The sequence below is a fragment of the Emys orbicularis genome, chromosome 10, assembly GCF_028017835.1.
Source record: "Emys orbicularis isolate rEmyOrb1 chromosome 10, rEmyOrb1.hap1, whole genome shotgun sequence".
Classification (NCBI taxonomy): Eukaryota; Metazoa; Chordata; order Testudines; family Emydidae; genus Emys; species Emys orbicularis.
In genome coordinates, this window is record NC_088692.1 from 58805237 (window position 1) to 58823501 (window position 18265).

The 18265-nt window shown below is 36.6% G+C and overlaps 1 protein-coding gene across 2 annotated transcripts in view; it reads left to right on the plus strand.

Annotated features, from left to right (window-relative positions):
• The window catches only part of BNIP2 (BCL2 interacting protein 2), a 28370-nt gene extending 12235 nt beyond the window's left edge, over window positions 1-16135 (plus strand). Inside the window, exons 3-12 of one of the 2 annotated variants that reach the window (XM_065411477.1) lie at window positions 329-396; window positions 2133-2300; window positions 4652-4828; window positions 5678-5780; window positions 6055-6186; window positions 7428-7514; window positions 7648-7746; window positions 9684-9719; window positions 14540-14584; window positions 15407-16135. In XM_065411477.1, coding sequence (XP_065267549.1) covers window positions 329-396; window positions 2133-2300; window positions 4652-4828; window positions 5678-5780; window positions 6055-6186; window positions 7428-7514; window positions 7648-7746; window positions 9684-9719; window positions 14540-14584; window positions 15407-15593 — 1102 coding nt within the window. In that variant the 3' untranslated portion in view covers window positions 15594-16135. Of the gene's footprint in view, window positions 1-328; window positions 397-2132; window positions 2301-4651; window positions 4829-5677; window positions 5781-6054; window positions 6187-7427; window positions 7515-7647; window positions 7747-9683; window positions 9720-14539 lie in introns of both variants that reach the window. The other variant, XM_065411478.1, reaches the window with a different exon arrangement.
• Window positions 16136-18265: the final 2130 nt, after the last annotated feature.

Genomic DNA, 18265 nt, shown 5'->3' on the forward strand with positions numbered 1-18265 from the left:
CCAGTGCTTGCAATAATAACGGGCAGTAACTACTGGTTTGGGTGTGTGGTGTGTTTTTTTGTTTGTTTTTGGTTTTGGTTTTTTTTTAAACATCAGTAGGTAAGGCTCACTTGAAAACTGCAAATCACTGTTCGGCCATGGTAATGCTCTGCTTGGCTGATAGCTTGGTTTAGACCACAAACATGTTTAATCTGATTCTAAACCCACGTTTTTATATATATTAAAAAAAAAATGTGTATATGTGTTGGTCTAAAGATGAATATGGGATTTTTCATTAAATAATTTGCAAGTGTTTCCTTCAACAAGTGTCTTTCTTTTTCTGGACCAGGCCCCTACCAGAGGATGATCATGTTGAAGCAGATATACTAGCTGCAACTGGCCAACAAGGCCAGCATGGTAAGAACCTCTTAAGTATTAGAAAGTCTTGGGTAAGCAGTGTTCAAATCAGTATATTTGTGTTTGAATACCATCAGAGTTTGTAGTACAGACAAAATGGGTTTACCATAATACAGATTGGGCCTAGAAGGTGTTGTCTTCACTTCCGCTGTAAACTCAGAGCTCAATTAATACCCATTGAAAATGAACTATTCCATTAGATTTTCATGATGGCCAGTCTTAAATTCGTAGAAGCCAAATAAAGATGAACCATTCTGTCAATTTTAAGAGCTTATCGGGTTCTATTGCACAATTTAGATGTTTCTTCTTAGTCTCATTTTAATATTGACTTCACTGGATGCTAAATTTTAAAGGTGATGTCAAAGAAGGGAGGGAATTACAGCTACTTTAAAAATCACACATTGGCTTATGTAGTTTATTTCTTAATATTTTCCTGCTTTTACCTTGGGGTTTCCTGGACTATGACAGTCTGCTTTAGTTTTGGTATTTCCAGTGCGAGATCAGTCGCTTTATTTCATTCCCTGCTTTCAACTGATGTGTCAGTTATGGAGGTATCTGCCTTGACCTTTTAAAGCATGTAAAGCATACACCTGCCTAACATCGAACCTTCCATTTTATTGTAGTTTGTCAGCCATTACTCATTGTAACATGTTCATATGAAGACTTTTCAAAGGCGATAACTTATTTAACTCTTAACTATAGTAACGATTTTATTTAATCTGTAATAGAAGAGAATAGCAGGAGCTAGTTAACACAATAGGTTACATTAAACTAGTCTTTCACACGTACCCAACTTCAGTACTGTTGTATACTTATGTCATGTGTTGTGCACAGTTTACTATATACATTCTTATAAGTATCCTGGACTCCCTCACCAGTTAAGTATGTTGAGTACTGTATATTTTTCTATAATAATAATAATAATAATAATAATTAATGGAGATATCCCATCTCCTAGAACTGGAAGGGACCTTGAAAGGTCATCGAGTCCAGCCCCCTGCCTTCACTAGCAGGACCAAGTACTGATTTTGCCCCAGATCCCCAAGTGGCCCCCTCAAGGATTGAACTCACAACCCTGGGTTTAGCAGGCCAATGCTCAAACCACTGAGCTATCCCTCCCCTCCCCTCCCCTTCTGTCTCTGCTGCGTGTGGTTAAAAAAAAAAAAGAGTATTGTGGTATTTGAGAAGTACTGTGATTATATAATCAGATAGACTGAGGTAATCTTTTATTGGAGCAACTCCTGTTGGTAGAAAGTACAAGTTTTCGAGCTACACGGAGCAATTTGAGTGTGCTTCCTTCCCCAGACGTAAAGAAGAGCTCTGTGTAGCTTGAAAACTTGTACCTTCTACCAACAGGAGTTGCTCCAATAAAAGATATTACCTCACCTACCTTGTCTCTCTCATATCCTGGGACCAACACAGCTACAGCAACACTGCATATAATGAAAGACTATCATATGTGTACACCAGTGGGCACAGTTAAGGGACCATCTACAACCTTAACTAGACAATTCTGGACTCTCGAGCACTGATTCTTGCAACCTTAAAATTCTATTGATGTATTTTGGGGGAGGTGATTGGAATATTGTTGTTTGTGAGGTGATGAGCATTAATGAGACTTTTTTGTTCTAAGCACTGGACTGTGGTTTTTTTTCCGATTTGTTATAAACATTTCTACATACTTGGTATTCTACAAATTAAGTAACCTGCCTTTTCTTTTACTCCAAACCCATTAGAAGTGAATGGAAACAAAGTTAGGAAGAAACTAATGGCTCCAGATATTAGCTTAACACTGGATCACAGCGAGGAATCGGTGTTGTCTGATGACTTAGATGAGAGTGGAGAGGTCGATTTGGATGATTTAGATACTCCATCTGAGAACAGTAATGAGTTTGAATGGGAAGGTAAGGGTTCATTGCTTCTGTCTGGTATTTAAGTAGATGTTTTCTGATGGTTATGCTCAGGTACACCGTATTTCATGTGGGTTAGAGCTAGAAGATTTAAAGAATCAGATGTGCATGATGAGAGCTAGCAGGTTCCAAGAATCAGAAGTTTAGAGATGGAAAGCAAACTATTAAGAATCATTAGACACCTAGTGGAAAACTCAATCATGAAAAATAGGCAGTATGGATTTATAAAGACTGTTGGCCAGAATAGCAAACAAGGGACAAGTTTATTTAGCGTGATTGGATGAAATTAAAACCAATACTTTTTTTAGGCTGAATATCATAAGAATCTATGTGAAAGTCATATTAAGTTACAGAATTGTCACTGATGGAGACTTTGTATTTCCAAAACTGGACTGAACAGAATGCTAGAAAATGAACTGTAGGGCACACTTCTGAATTGGTTAGGAGATGGACCATATAATTTTAATACGTGTTATTTTTCAAAGGAGAGAAATTAGTTTTATGGGATGGTAATTACTACTACACTTTCTTTCTTTGAGTATTCAGTTGGCCATGATTTTTTTTTTATTATTTTATTTTTTAAATCAATCACTAGTTCATATAAGACAAAAAAGGAGCAGCTACTTTTCCCTTTTTGCAATATAAAAAATTGCTGAAAAGATGTAAACTACCATTTAAAAAATATTTGGGCAACATTTGAAAATTGATTAACGTAACACATGATCACTTGGTTCACTAATAAGCAAGACAAATGGTCAATAGCTTTTACAGAATTCAATTAACAGTTTGTTTTTCAGTTTCAGAATAGTGGTCATGGAAGGGGCACGCATACAGCCTCATTGTGCATCATCAGGGAACTCTTCTGACTTTGCATTTAAACTCTTTAAGATAACAATAGGAAATTCATTTCCAGTTGGACTTCTAAAGTTCTATTTAACTGGATATGGTTGCTCTAAAATTGGGAAGTAAGTCCCTGATCCCACAGTCTGATTCCTGTATGTGAACTCTTATGCCTGTACCAAATCTCCATTAATTCAATGGGGCTCCACATGGGTGCAGAAATCCACATGTAAGGATCAGACTGCAGGATTGGGACCTAAATTTAAGTGAATTTTATGTTATTAAAATATGGTTAAATTAAAGGACATCTTTCAAGAATCCTTCTGTCTGGCATTGGGACTCTTAACAATTTATACAAAAGTTGACAATTATCTATATTTCATTATTGTTCTGATAATTTCTCTTCTTGCTTTAAGCATGTACCTATTAAAGTGTCAAGGGAAATTTTAAATACATAATTCTTTAACATTGCTAAAAGCTTGTTCCTATTAGATAGATCTATTGTACTGTAAGAGATTAATTCATTCTTGCATAAATAGGAATGCTACTGCATTTAAAATAACAGGACAGAGGAGAAAAAATCCTTTGGCAGGGAAGGTAAGACTAACGTGAACCAGGAAACAATTTTTAAAAAAGCTTAAATTTTTTTAAGCATCTTAGATTAAGTTAAATCTGTTGGAAGTGAGAGTAGGAAATATATGGGTGTAAGTGTGTGGTGGGCTGGCCATATTTTACTGCCTTAGGGAATATGGTTTGGTGTTAATGGATAACTTTATAACATGATTCAGGAAATATTCCAGTTAATTTGTTACAAAAAGTTGCTGAAAAGGGTTTCTGTCTTTTCTTTCTTTAACGCTGCTGTCTTCATTTTCCTGGAAGGATAGTTTCCATTAACAGCTTTGTCTTGGAAACAGACAACTAACATGCAGTAGGTTTTTCTCACTTTTGGTAAGGTCTGTGCAACTAAAATTCAAAGAATCATGATTTTATTAGAAAAATCTTTTCTGAAGATTGCTCTTTTTAGCATAAATTTCAATTATTTTGAACATATGTATTAGTTAGCTTTAATTTCTACAAGATTTATTTGCATGTCTGCTTACCAGCTATTATCAATGTATTAAATTATGCTTCACCATGTAAATCTCTGATCAAACAAAACATAATAATTGAAGTTAACCACTTCATATCTAATTTGGCAGCATTTATGGTAACGAATGTTTAAAAGCATATGTACTTTCCCTAAAAGGCCTTCTACATATCCAGAAATTTAAGTGGTCAGACAGCTTCATATAAAATACAGCCAAGAGCCCAATATTTATCAGCATACTGTATAGAGAGACCTCTAACACAGTATTTTCTAGTGATGGAACTAAGTCAGGTATTTCTGGCTGGTCATATAGAAAGTTATAATAATCCAAACAGAGTGAAGTGGTTAACTTGCAATCTGATTGGTACTGTCATGTTAAAGATCATCATGCATAATAGGTGTATTTTAATGTTGACAGATGATCTTCCAAAACCAAAAACTACTGAAGTAATGAGAAAAGGATCGCTTCCTGAATACACTGCTGCAGAGGAGAGAGATGATGGGCGACGCTGGCGTATGTTCAGGATTGGAGAACAGGATCACAGGGTGGACATGAAGGCAATTGAACCCTATAAAAAAGTTATCAGCCACGGAGGTAAGGATTAATGACCTGGGCTGAGGGGTAGCCCCTATAAATTTCGACACCCAACAGAATGGGAGGGGGGACAGATGTAAGTGGTGTTAAGGCGTAAGTATTGAGGAATTTCCACATCTTCCATGTCATGAGCTGCAGTAGCAAGGCATATGAGTATATTAGGGATGTTGGCTTAAAAGAAAGCTACCCCAGTCTTGATGAAGATAGAATTGTACCTTTTTAACTAGTGAAAACCAAAATGGGACAAAAAAAGAGAGGTGACTGTTAAAATAAATTAAAAGAACAGAATGTGTGGAGTATATTTAACTCTTCCAGACTGAACACTTGCTGTAGTGACAGAGTAGTTATCAGCATTTCAATATGTGGATTGCAAATTTAACCAGTTTTTAAAAAAATTAAATATAGGTTTGGGTGCTATCGCAGCCTTTGTAGACCCCATAACCGCTTTTATGGTTTTACAATCACTGTCCAGTTTAATGTCCGTCTTCCCCTGTGGTGTATGTAAAAATCCATTCAGAAGGGAAATTGACTACATGCAAATGCTGTAAAATACATAAACTAAACATGCTAATAGAAATTAGAGCATCTTTCATTTATAGTAAACTTTAGCTATCTGAGTAACAGTAAATTTTTTTAAAAATCAGACACGTTTTTAAAATGGATGGTGTCTTTTTAGCCTTTTTGTGTCTCCATTATTTCATCTGTAAAGCACTTTGAAATAGATGATGAAAAAGCACGAAAGTGCAGTGTTTACTACTATAGAATTTGATCAGTATAGTCAGACTTCTCCATTACTTTTTACTTTTGTTTTTTACTTTATTGCTATTAATTTTTTGTTTTCCCTTTTAGGTTATTATGGCGATGGGTTAAATGCCATTGTTGTGTTTGCTGTTTGCTATATGCCTGAAAGCAGTCAGCCTAACTACAGATATCTAATGGATAATCTATTTAAGTAAGTAGTCTTTTTGCCATTAAGAATTGTCCACAAATGACGTAAATGATCTCCTAGTAGAGTTCCATCAATGCAAAAAGGGCTACCAGCCTCTTCTGCTTTTTACATGAAATTTTATATTCGGGAAATACCAAAGTAGGCTAAGACATTTAATTCTGTGATTATTTTTTTTCTGTAGCCTTTGAGCCTTTATCAAAATATAAATTCTTTCATTTGCACATTAACTGTCACTCAGTTTTTCATTTGAAAGCTTTTTCCTTACTTGTTATTACAGATATGTTATTGGCACTTTAGAACTGTTAGTAGCAGAGAACTATATGATAGTTTACTTAAATGGTGCTACAACACGGAGAAAAATGCCAAGTTTAGGCTGGCTCAGGAAATGTTACCAGCAAATTGATAGAAGGTAAGATAAATTCTATTACAATAATATGTAGAAATCTCTTTATCACTTTTCTGTCATTATCTATATTTTGTGAAAATTGTTAATTACCATATTGTGAATTTAAGTCTGCGAGGCTTTGGATAATGCTGAACCCTGCAACAATTGTCCTGTTTCCCACTTGTATGATTTAGGCATTGAAGCTCCAAGGCAGAAATACTGCTGGAGAATTTCATTTAATTTCAAATGAAAATGCTTGTCAACACTGTATTTCCATCAATCGTACAATTGCCTTGTGAAATACTACTGAGTAAAGGTTTCGCAGTGTACTGTATAGTCTTATTTAAAGTGAGCTTCCTGAATAATCTTGCAGGAAAGTTGTCACTGTTGAACAGGTCAATGTCAACTGTAAAAGGAAAGACTAGTTAGAATGAAAAGGTACTTGTAACCTCTTGCACAGCTGTAGTAAGAGGCAGCAAAAAATGCTTCTTTCCAGCTGAACTCTTCCCATGAGTGTTTACAGTAAAAGTCTTAAGCAGACCCCATTTGCTGAGCTTACAGTTAGGTTACATTTATCCTATGGGGGTTGCACAAATTGGGGGGGGGGGGGCGGAGTTTTATACACCAAATCTGGATTTGAAATTTCTTATTGGCTGAAGAGTCTACTTATCTGACAAGTGGATACGCAACTCTGCAATGTTAGATGGGGTATAAGATGCCAAAATATTGAAGAAGCTGCTGTTAGCAGTCCATTTCCCCCCAAAAAACACATTGGTGTTGGTCTCGCATATCATCGTTAAAGCAGCCCTTTTCCACTTTCCTCTCCTTATTGCCCTTTATCTCATTCATTATACAGATACCCATTTCCCAAGTGAACCTCACTCTTTCCTGTCTTGGAGAAAGGTTGTTAAAACGTGTGGAAGCATGAGTTAGCTATATTGGTCCTTGAGACATACCACTAACATTTGGTCAAAAACCTCTTCACTGGCTAACTTTTTCTTAGTTCTTTCTCATCACAATCTGATACTCCAACTGTCTATTCATGACAAATTCAACATAACATGGTTTTGCTAGTTTTTATTCAACTTTGGTAGACAAGAAGATGACAATGGAGTGTCTGTTCGCTAGGAGTTTACTCATTAGATTACATAGGACAAAGAAGTGGCAATTATACAATAACTGAACACTTGTACTTTTTTATATTAAATATGCATTGCTTTTTTGACTCATTTTGTTCCTTAACACTTAATACTTGAATTCTTTAGGTTAAGGAAAAACCTGAAATCGTTAATAATAGTTCATCCTTCTTGGTTTATCAGAACACTTCTGGCCATCACAAAACCTTTTATTAGGTAATATTCTGGAAATTACTTCATTTAAAGAAAGTACAAATGTATTAGTACTTAAATTTCAGCAAGTAATACTTAATAATTAAAGATGTACTCAACATTTTAGTAATTGTTCTTTACATTTGTTCTTCCACAGCTCAAAATTCAGCCAAAAAATTAGATATGTCTTTACCCTGGCAGAGCTAGCTGAACTCATCCCCATGGAATATGTTGGCATACCAGAATGCATAAAACAGTACGTTTTATTATTCAAACATGCAAAGGTGTGCTTGGTATAGAGCACAAATGTGAAAACTTATTAATTTGTGTTATGTTGATTTTCAACATGTCTATAAATTGGCATTAATCTAGAAGAGTGGGACCCTTGCTCTCAAGAGACAGTCTCTCTCTGTGCTAGAGTTGTGATGGTGTTAAATTTCTACTTTGCATGCAGCAACATAATGGTACCCAGAGCATGGCAATGAAATAATACTTAGCTCTATGGTTTATATAATTGCTACATTATACTGAGTATGAACTAGTCTTGTGGAATCATAAAATCATAATGCACAAAAGACCTCTATGAAACTCTTCTTTTTCTTTGGTATTTAAATTGACTTGCTATTGTGAGAAATGCTGGTCTTGCGGGTGCTAACATTATAAGCTCCTTTTATGTAGTACTCAGCCAAAGCATTTGAGGTGTTGCACAGCAGAATAAAAGCAAAACAGTCTAAGCAATCAAATATATAACAAACAAATAAGGAATCCATTTGACAATGAGAGGGGAGATGGAAAAGACTATAAACATAAGCCTTACAATAATGATTCAAAAAATCCTTGGAAGGAGGGGCAGCTTTAAGGCCTTTTTTGAAGTGGAGATCAATGAAATAAGAGCTGTCAAAGGGGTGCTTTCCAAACCAGTTGGCCCACCACAGGAAAAACACATCTGCCTGCCAGCTTGAGGTATGATGGTGGAATTTTTTAGCACCAGGCTTTGTGTGGGTACTCAATAGCACAATGCTCACAAAGTAGAGCTGATGCATCCAGAGCAACAGTTAAGATCCTAAGAGCCTATGGTGATAATTTGAAGTTGAACTTCTACTTCATAGGCAATTGGCCTAAAGAATCTAGGGTAGTAAGGGTGCGCCTTTGCTTTTAGCTCACTCAAAATGTAATGGCAATGTTGCTTATTACTTTGAACTGAAAGTCACATAAGGAAGGTATTAGAATAATCACACCTCATGGTCACAAGGCATGTGTTGCTGTTGAAAGGCTGACACGGGTGATGTCTACACTACAGCCGGATCCACGCTCTGGCGATCGATGCACCGGGGGTTGATTTAGCGGGTCTAGTGAAGACCCGCCAAATCAATCGCAGATTGCTCTCTGGTCAACCCCAGTACTCCACCCCGAACAAGAAGAGTAAGGTCTCGCGTCAACCCAGAGCGGTGGAGTCAGTAAGTCAACCTAAGCTACGTCGACTCCAGCTACGTTATTCACGTAGCTGGAGTAGCATAATTTAGGTCGACTTACTGCGGTAGTGTAGACATAGCCAGGGATAAATGTCTAGCTGGTACAAATTGCAAAACTGAACATTTTGTAACACATGCAGAATGTGGCTTTCTGTGGAAAAGGCACAAAATTAACATAAACTTGTAAATCTGACACTGCCTAGAACAAATTCCCTTCAAAAGCACAGGATTTGAAGGAGGACGCTTCTGTAGCTAGAGATTATTTACGAAATGAACAGACTTATGTCCTCCTAAGGTTTACAAGACAGCCTTGATCATTATTGCAGCTGGTTGCATCAAGCACTGATCTTCCGCAGAGACCAAGCTTGCTGGTCCACAGGGCAAGGTATATACCAGAACATTTTGCCATACTTCTATGTTGGAGAATATGACACTTTGAGCTGTACTTCAAAATTAGGTCATACGGTCTCTGGATTTTGAGGTAGATCAGAATGGACTAAATAGTGTACGTTACTACTGTTACCACACAGCAACTAAATCTCTACTAGTTCTGCATTTTATTTAAAACTAGTATATATTCATGATTTTATTCTCTAAATAACTATGCTAGTTTCAAGACTTGATATTGTGTTTCCATGAAGAACATTTAACACTTGTTGTTTTTGAGTTTGGTTGGCCTTCATAGCTTGTACTTACTGAAATCAAACTTTTCCCCACTAAGGTATGAAGAAGAAAAGTTTAGAAAGAAACACAAAAGGTATATATGCACACCTTACTTAGGGATGCATCTAGACAAGACCACTTGCACTGCACAAACTAACTCTTTCCCAATTGGTTGGCTTGCAGACATGAACAAGCATTTGTAAATATAAACACGCACTAATGACTAAGCTTGAGTTTTGAAGTAGTTACGGTAAATATAACTTGTAAGAGAGCTCCACATAGAAGTGTAAACCATGGATGGGTTTGTAATCTGTCAATATTTTATCACTTCAGAGATGCTTTTATTAAGGGGATGTATTGACTTTGAGCTGCATCTTCAAAAAGGCAAAAAGTCGTATGCATATTTGAACCTGCTTCAACAAACTAAATTTGTTATTGTTCAGAATAGGTAACTGTTTGAATGCTTAGTTAATTTCTAGATGCCAAACTGCTACAATTGTAGAAGTTACTTGCAAAACAACTTCTTACAAATTTCAGGATTAGAATTTCTATCTTGCTTTATTCAGTATTCACTAATTTCAGTTATTTTCAAGATATCTAACTTGCACAGGCCCTAAATTAGTTTATATTTTGCTCAGTGCTGTTTGTATTTGCAGTGCCTAGATTCCTTGCTAATTAATATTGGATTTTCTGTATGCTGAAACTTAAGTGGCCTGCTAACAATTCAAGCAATTCTTGCATCTGATAAAAATACTTAAAACAAATAAGTAATCACCATTCAGTATGTCTACCAATAACCTCACTAAAACACTCTGCTTCTAACTTTAAACTTTTATTCTGAGCACTCCTGCTGCTATGTGCATAACAATAAACTGTTTAGGGACAAGTCACTTTCTGTAAACGTGTCATTGTAAGTAGGAAGATGGAAAAGAGAGAAGGTATTAAGAACTAAACCTGTCAAATAACTTTTCCCTATGGATTTTACTAGCTTTCATAAAAAAACAAAGTAAAAAGCTAGTGGAAAAGCATAAAACTGTCAGTCTGTATGAAAAACTGTAAACTTTAATTCTGCAATATTATAGCTGAGATTATAAAGGTACCAACTACAGAAAATTCAGTTACAGTTCTCACAGCAACTCTAACTTGCTTCACCTTGTTAATGTCTGGTATTTTGACTGTCTATAGACCCAGTTCTACTCCACGGGAAGGGTTGCCATGGACTGCAATGGGTATAGAATTGAGCCCTTAAAAGGGATATCCACTTTAAATTTCAGGTCTCAGGTTCAACATACTCGGAGTCCCTCCCCTCAATATTCCACCTACAATCACTTTTTTCCAAATGTTTCTTTTACGTTGCTGTGTGAAAATCTGATTATAGCGGAGTAAAAATGGAACTAATTAGATAGTGTTTACTTTGTGTATTTGACAACAGAAGTGCTTTTCCTCCCATAGTATGTTATAATAATCATGGTAGTTAACTGCAATAACAGTAATTAAAAATTCTTCAGATATCATTGTGGATTCTTTTGGTTTAAAGTTGCCAGTATCCTGTTACACTTGATGTACATCATTTCCTTTGGGAATTACTTAACTCACTTTTAAAAGAAACAATCAGAGATCACATAAATACATGCTCTACTCTGCTACTGGATTGAGAAGTGTTGCAGAATAACATACTGTGCAAGTAAAGAGCAACACTTTCAGATACAGCTGTGCAGTTTCTAAGCCCTATTTCTTCAGATTTCGGTGTTTTATGTACTATCTGAAACAGCCTAATCAAAGTCCGCCCCCCGCCCCAATCACTTTTGGTGCAGAATATTCAGCCCAAACAATAACATATTAAATGCATGAAAATATGGCCGCCTCAGCTATTGCGGGTATTACTACCATAGCATTGGAGCTGTGGATCCTTTTTTACTGCATTCACCAAAGACTATATCAACATCAGAAAACAGTCTTAGTCAATTAAACCATTTATTTGATGCAAAAGCCAAAGAGCAAATCGCTAAGGGAGAGAGGACTCCTTTTTTCCCCCCTTTCATCAGATTATGCTATATGCAGTAAGCATGTACAGTAAAAGCCCTTGTGAAAAAGTAATTGCTTTAAGTAAAATTTGAAGCCGTTGAGCCATTAGATTAAGCCAGAAGAGTTATTCGATGACAAAAGTACAATCATAGTCTTAAATGAAGTCACTGGGTGTTTTAGGCAATGCATTATGTTCACCATTTCCTTTGTTGGTTTATTTATGGAACCTCTACCCTTATTGCATTAATTTTAGAATGCAGTTTAGTATATGTAAATGAACTTTGGAGAGGTGCTTTTTTTGGAAACTTCCATTGCAACAATGTCTTTGGTACTATGTAGCTCAGGGATCGGCAACCTTTGGCATGCGGCCCGTGAGGGAAAACCCCTGGCGGGCTGAGACAGTTTGTTTACCTGCAGCGTCTGCAGGTTCGGCCGATCGCTGCTCCCAATGACTGCAGTTTGCTGCTCCAGGCCAATGGGGGCTGCGGGAAGTGGCGCAGGCCGAGGGATGTGCTGGCCACCCTTCATGCAGCCCCCATTGGCCTGAGACGGCGAACTGCGGCCATTGGAGCCGCGATCAGCCAAACCTGCGGATGCGGCAGGTAAACAAACCGGCCCAACACGCCAGGGCTTACCCTGACGGGCCGCGTGCCAAAGGTTGTCGATCCCTGATGTAGCTAGAAGTGTGCAGAGATGAAAAATACAAATCTCTCAGAAGTGTTAGGTGACCATCTTTCTGCACACAAATATTAATTTGAGTATTTGAAACGCAAAGTTGGCTATAACCTATTCCCTGTTTGTCGTTTGTCAACATCCTGATAAATTTTGCCTGGTTAACAATTTGAGTCCCAGAATTGGCTACATGCCAGGGTACTACAGATTGGATTGCAGTCCTGCAAAAAAATAACTTGATGTACAGAAGTGGTCTCACTGAAGAATTGACTGCTGATCTGTAAAGTTAAGCATGTAAGTGTCTGCAGTATTTGGGTCTAGAATTCTAAATCCATTGGTAGGTTCCTCTAAAACGACTAGCCAGGAATGTTGGTAAAATGCACTCATAAATACTGTCACAAACCCAAATATTTTTCCCTTTCAATTTAGTTTTTGAATATATCTGATCATAGTATGTGACTTTAATTCTGCCTGTCATAATTGTAATTGAAGCATTTAGTGCTTACATGGCACTTTTAATCCATAAAGCTCAAAGGAAAGCTCTGTCTGGGCTTGAAAAACTTATTAGGTATTTACTAGCCAGAGAACTAAGTGAAGTAGGCTTAGGTAGCATGAAAGATGAATGCCCACACACACCAGACGTGTCAGTGGACAATGGCCTGGTGAGAAGCCAGTAACTCTGCCCCAGTTGTTGGAAACAGAGAGGGCACTGGGATTCAAAAGCAAGGACAGCACCTTGTTCTCTTTTGTGGGTCTCTGGCTGATGGATTTAAAAACTGTTGTCCCTTTCTAGCTGCTTGGAAGGAGCTTTTTCTCATCCTCCAACTTCAGAGCCTCTTGGCTGATGGAGAGTAAGAAGGGTGTTTGCTACTCTACTCCTTTCCCAAGCCTTTTTTAGTCACTTTTCTGTAAGTACTTTCACTGTTGTTCATATCTTTCCCTAGCTGCAACATAGTGAAACTGGCAGTGTTCTTGTCAGTTTCACAACTGCTGTTCAGAATCCTGTAGGCAGAAACTTACCTGAGTCTTGTTAACCTCATTCCGCTTTTTGGGAATGTCATGAGAAACAGTGGACTGAAGCTGGCTGCACACTCAGCAGGACAGCACATGTCAGTTCACACTTCAGAGGTTCTCCTAGCAGCCATAAGAGCCAGAAACTTCACTAAAAGAAAACTTAAATTATGCAGAAATTGTTGATGTAGATTCCTTCACTCACCAGTTGATTAAGCAAGAGGATGCATAGTAAGCCTAGAGTCTTCCTCCCCTGGAGAAAAAAAAAAAAAAAAAAACCCAACCCCATAACCAATCATTTTCCTCATCTTGCAGAGGGAAAGCTAAGAGGAATGGAGATTATATGACTTCCCCAAAGAGTCAGTGCTCAGAGCCAGGAATAGAATCCAGGTCTACACAGTACCATGTTCAGTGCGCTAGACCACACTGCATCCTAGCTGAATAGCGCACATGTTTACCTGAGTGCCTCTAAAGTGCTGTCTGATATCCTGCATACACACAGACTAGATACAAAGAATGCATTCCATATTTTTAATAAATCTAACTATATATAGTAACTAATTGAATACAACTTATTTCAAAATAGCAGGGATCAATACAATGCACGTTATTTGTACTAATTGTTTAGAAAACAATTCTGTGAAACTTTAAAAATGTAGGTAGTAAAGGAAACAGTGTTGGCACAACCACACTGTTCTTTCAGCTTAATATTTAATAAAGCTGTTCTTAAAAAAAAAAAAAAAAAAAAAAAAAAAAAACATAGTTTACGGTTTTGATAGGCTCATGTTCTCCAATATAAACTGCATTCTGGTCTTAAAACTGTCTTTCATTTTATTGCATGTCTTAGAGCTTACATCCTAGTCACTTTATTAATAAATGAACATGCAACATGGCCAAATTTGATATTTCATTTTCCTAATACTTTTCTTCCAAATACCATATCTATTGTTGCTTGAAAACACTTCTTGACCCGTCTTTAAAATCTATAATTTTAGGGGCAATAACAAGGTGGATCTTTAACATTTTGCTGTAACTGAACCTACTTCACTGATTGTTTTTTTTTAACAGTTGAATGATATTTACTAAAAACCTTTTCTATATTAAAAACTTTAATTCTCCTATTAAGATCAGCTTTTTTGCCTAATATAGAAAGTAAGACTACTGAAATTGTAATTTATATTCTAACTTTTTTTTTTTATTAAACAGAATTGACCAAGAGCTTGATGGGAAACAAGAACAGAAAAGTGAACAGTAAGTTTGGAGTCCAGACAAGATGGAAGACTGTGCAGGGGGAATGATCTGGGTTTTTTTGTTTTTTGTTTTTTTGCATTTACAATGCATTCATTAGCCTTTATTATGTAACCTGTTATAAAAGGTGCCTTGATATATCTCTGGACTTGTACACAAGGGACTGTTCTCTACAGTATTGGTTTGCAAATTTGGGTTTAATTCTTGACTTTAATAGCTACTTTACCATGTAATCATTTTATATTGTTAAATGTCAAAGAACCATATGTTTATAGGAGGCATTCTTGCAATTATCTAAATGATGCATGTTCTTCAGTAAAATATTTATATACCTAAATGTTAAAGGAAAGAGATAATATATTTTTATGACTCTTTTTGAGCAATATTTTATAATGTTTGCCTACAGAATGAATTCTTTTGCAAGTAGACAAGGCCATAAATGAGTGCTGTCATTGTTTTGTAAAGTGCATGATGAATGTTTTTTGCTGTAAATAGCTAATACATTTCCTTTACACTGAACTCATTTACACTGCCAGAATGATCTTGAGCTTTGGTTTGTCTTTGGTTTTCTTCAAAATACAGATTTGTAGCTCTGTGAATTTCAGCTTATTGGCTACCACCTTTTAGCCTAGTTAAGCCATATTGGGGACTACATATTTCAAATGACTAATAGCATAATGAGCTTTTCACCATTAGGTCACTAGTTTAAATTCTGCTCAGGTGTTTAGTAGATAAAAGCTGTCTAGTCAGTGATGGGTGTGAAATGAGCTCAGTCCTGTTACTCTTGGATGAGTGTCAGTTGGCACTAACTGAAACTCTGTTCAGTCTCAGCAGACACACAAAGAATTGCATGGGCATGGAGCTGAACTGTCCTTTCAACCATAAAAGTTATCCATTCAGGTCAAGATTGAAGTACCCTGGAGGGGAGGTGTGGAAAATCTTGCACTGCCTTTACTTTGTAGATGGAGATCTTCCATTTCCAGTGCTATCTGGCACTTCTCATAAGCACTAAATTCACTTTAAAGAATGTAATGAGTCTGTTTTTTGTTTTTTTGTTTTTTGTTTTTTTGCTGTGGTTATTCAAGATGTATCCACAAGTTTTCACTTGGTGTTCTTGGGCACATAAATTGACTTTTGTAGGTTCTGTTAGCATAGCTAAATTATACTATGTTCTGGGTGAATCATGTAATGAAAATGTCAGTCATGCCTATTTTGCCTATTGGTGTGTGCAAATAAATCCATTCAGAAGTTAAACATTTAAGTGACATTGAAACAAGCATTAAATATTTTCACTTCTGTTTTTACTGCAGTGCTCACTACTTTTGTCTTAATCATAAAATCAAAAATCCCCATCTGATATTATTCCACACTTCTAAACAATATATTCTTGGAAATAGTAGTAGTATCACAGTTCTTACACACAATCAAAATAAATCCGGTATACTTACTTACAAAAGTAAGGTAGGTTTCAACTGGATGGTTATTTATCAGTTAGGTGTAACACTCATAGGCTAATCATACAACCAGGACTTATTAACCTTTGGATCATTGCAGACTCCTCGCTGTCTCTAATCAACTATGCATAGATGCAATACTAGCTAATTCTGATGCCAGATCAGGCCAGTAGTCTGCATCTGAACTTAAGAGATCTGGTTAACACACATGCTTCAGGGGAATCCGTCTCAAGGCATACATATTTTGGTTAGGTCAGCATCTGTCTCCATCAGCAGTTTATGCAGATTAATATGCTGTGTCTTCTGCCTAAATAGGCAACCTTATTTTGAAGTTTCCCTGTATGCATTTTTGTAAGGCTTCTATTTTGGTCTGAAAGCAAAGAACCTATATGAAGATACTTTCTTCTGAAGCTAGGGCCTGATGGACAACCTTGAGCAAGTCATTTCATCGCCTTATACCTCCATTTCCCCACTGGTAAAATGGATATAATAATACTCACCTCTTTTTGTAAAGCATTTTGAGATCTACAAATGAAAACCGCTACATAAGTGCTAGGTGCTATCACTTCCATTCCTTGTTCTATATATCCAGTTATATCAACTCCAGCTTATTGGCTGAAACCTTCCCTAGCCTGGCAAATAAAATTCCAAAACTGACCAAGTGCAAGGTGTGTGCATGCATGCAAATCTGGAAATCTTTTATTTCATTTTTCGGGCCTTAAAGCTGAATAGATTTAGGTCTCTAAAAGCCTGTAGAATAAGAAGGGGTCACCATCTCACTTCAAATTTTTTCTTCAGATAAAGATGACTTCTACCAAAAGCAGTTCTTCTAGAAGTAGGGTCTGACAGTTGACTTGCATTGATATAGTGTGATACAGTTAAATCAATCTCTCAGATTATTGAAAGATGTCAATTGTTGTATGTAGTGGAGAACACAATAGCTAAAGATGTTTCAAATGGAAAAACATTGGTAGAATTTCGACTGGCTATATACATTCCTTCTCCATCTTCCTCATTGCTTCCTTTAACCCCACACTTGCTTCTCCTTTCCTCTTACCTCCTACAAAAGTTGCAAGCCAAAAATCTTAAACAGCAGTTCAAACAGTTCATATGTTGTGTACAAAATAGTTTATACTGTATTTTGTACTTGATCAAATGTTCAATAATTTTAAAGGCGACTTCCAAAGGGTGGGAAGGTTTGTACCTTTCTGCTGCTTTATTGTATGATTAAAGGAAGTGGGAGTCTTTTTTTTTTTTTTCTGCTTGTTTTTTCACGTTTAAAAAAATCAAGTTTTGTCTATGCTATTTTTCTGATCGAGTCTCTAAACTGGAGCATTAATTGGTTTATGATAGCAGAGATGCAAAGGAAGTAAAATGTGATTAGGTGTTGAAAAACGAGTTCTATGCAACCCATATAAAATTTTCTCCTCAATTGAACTCAAATGCCTAACAAATGGCATGAGTGCCTTTTGTTAAGGCTCAGACCTCCCTCGCCCCAACACACTAAGGATTTAGCATTCCCAATCTGGGACTTCTCTGAGGATCCAGCAAAAAACGGGAAGCAAAGACTAGATACAGATTTTTATTTTTTATTTTTTTAAATATGCTGCTTGTTAAACTTCATGCACCAGGCACTAGTGAAGGATAATAAACACACTTCTCTGAAGGCTACATTTTAGACTTCAATTATAGCTGCATGAGGTACCTAACAAGGTTGAATTTTCAACTTCAGCTCTGCATTACCTGACGAATGAGTCCTTGATTCTCTATCTTAATGTTGCATTAATATTTATTGTAAAATGTATACACACACTGATCCATAGTCACTTGTTATCTCTCTATAAGCTTGTGTATAAATAGAAATGTTCATTTTCATAATCCTACTGCCTTCTAAAGCAACACAGCTTGGGAACCAAGTTGGCAGTTGCTGTGGGGAGACTTCCCTCCTGGTTTGTCAGTCTCTCCCGCCCACCCCCCACCCATCCCACATTTTTAATGGTGAAGTATTCATGTGCATATTTTTTAAAAGCTATTTTAAATGTATTCTGGGACTTTCTCAAACATTGTAAATGGGTATTATACTCAAAACCAAATCCTGCTGTATTGCAATGAGATTCCAAAGGCTACATCTACAAACAGCTAACTATTTAAAAAAAATAAATCACATCACATAGTAAGTGCTTTAAAGCTACCATTATGATCGTTTGATGTAGAGAAAATGCAGCTCACC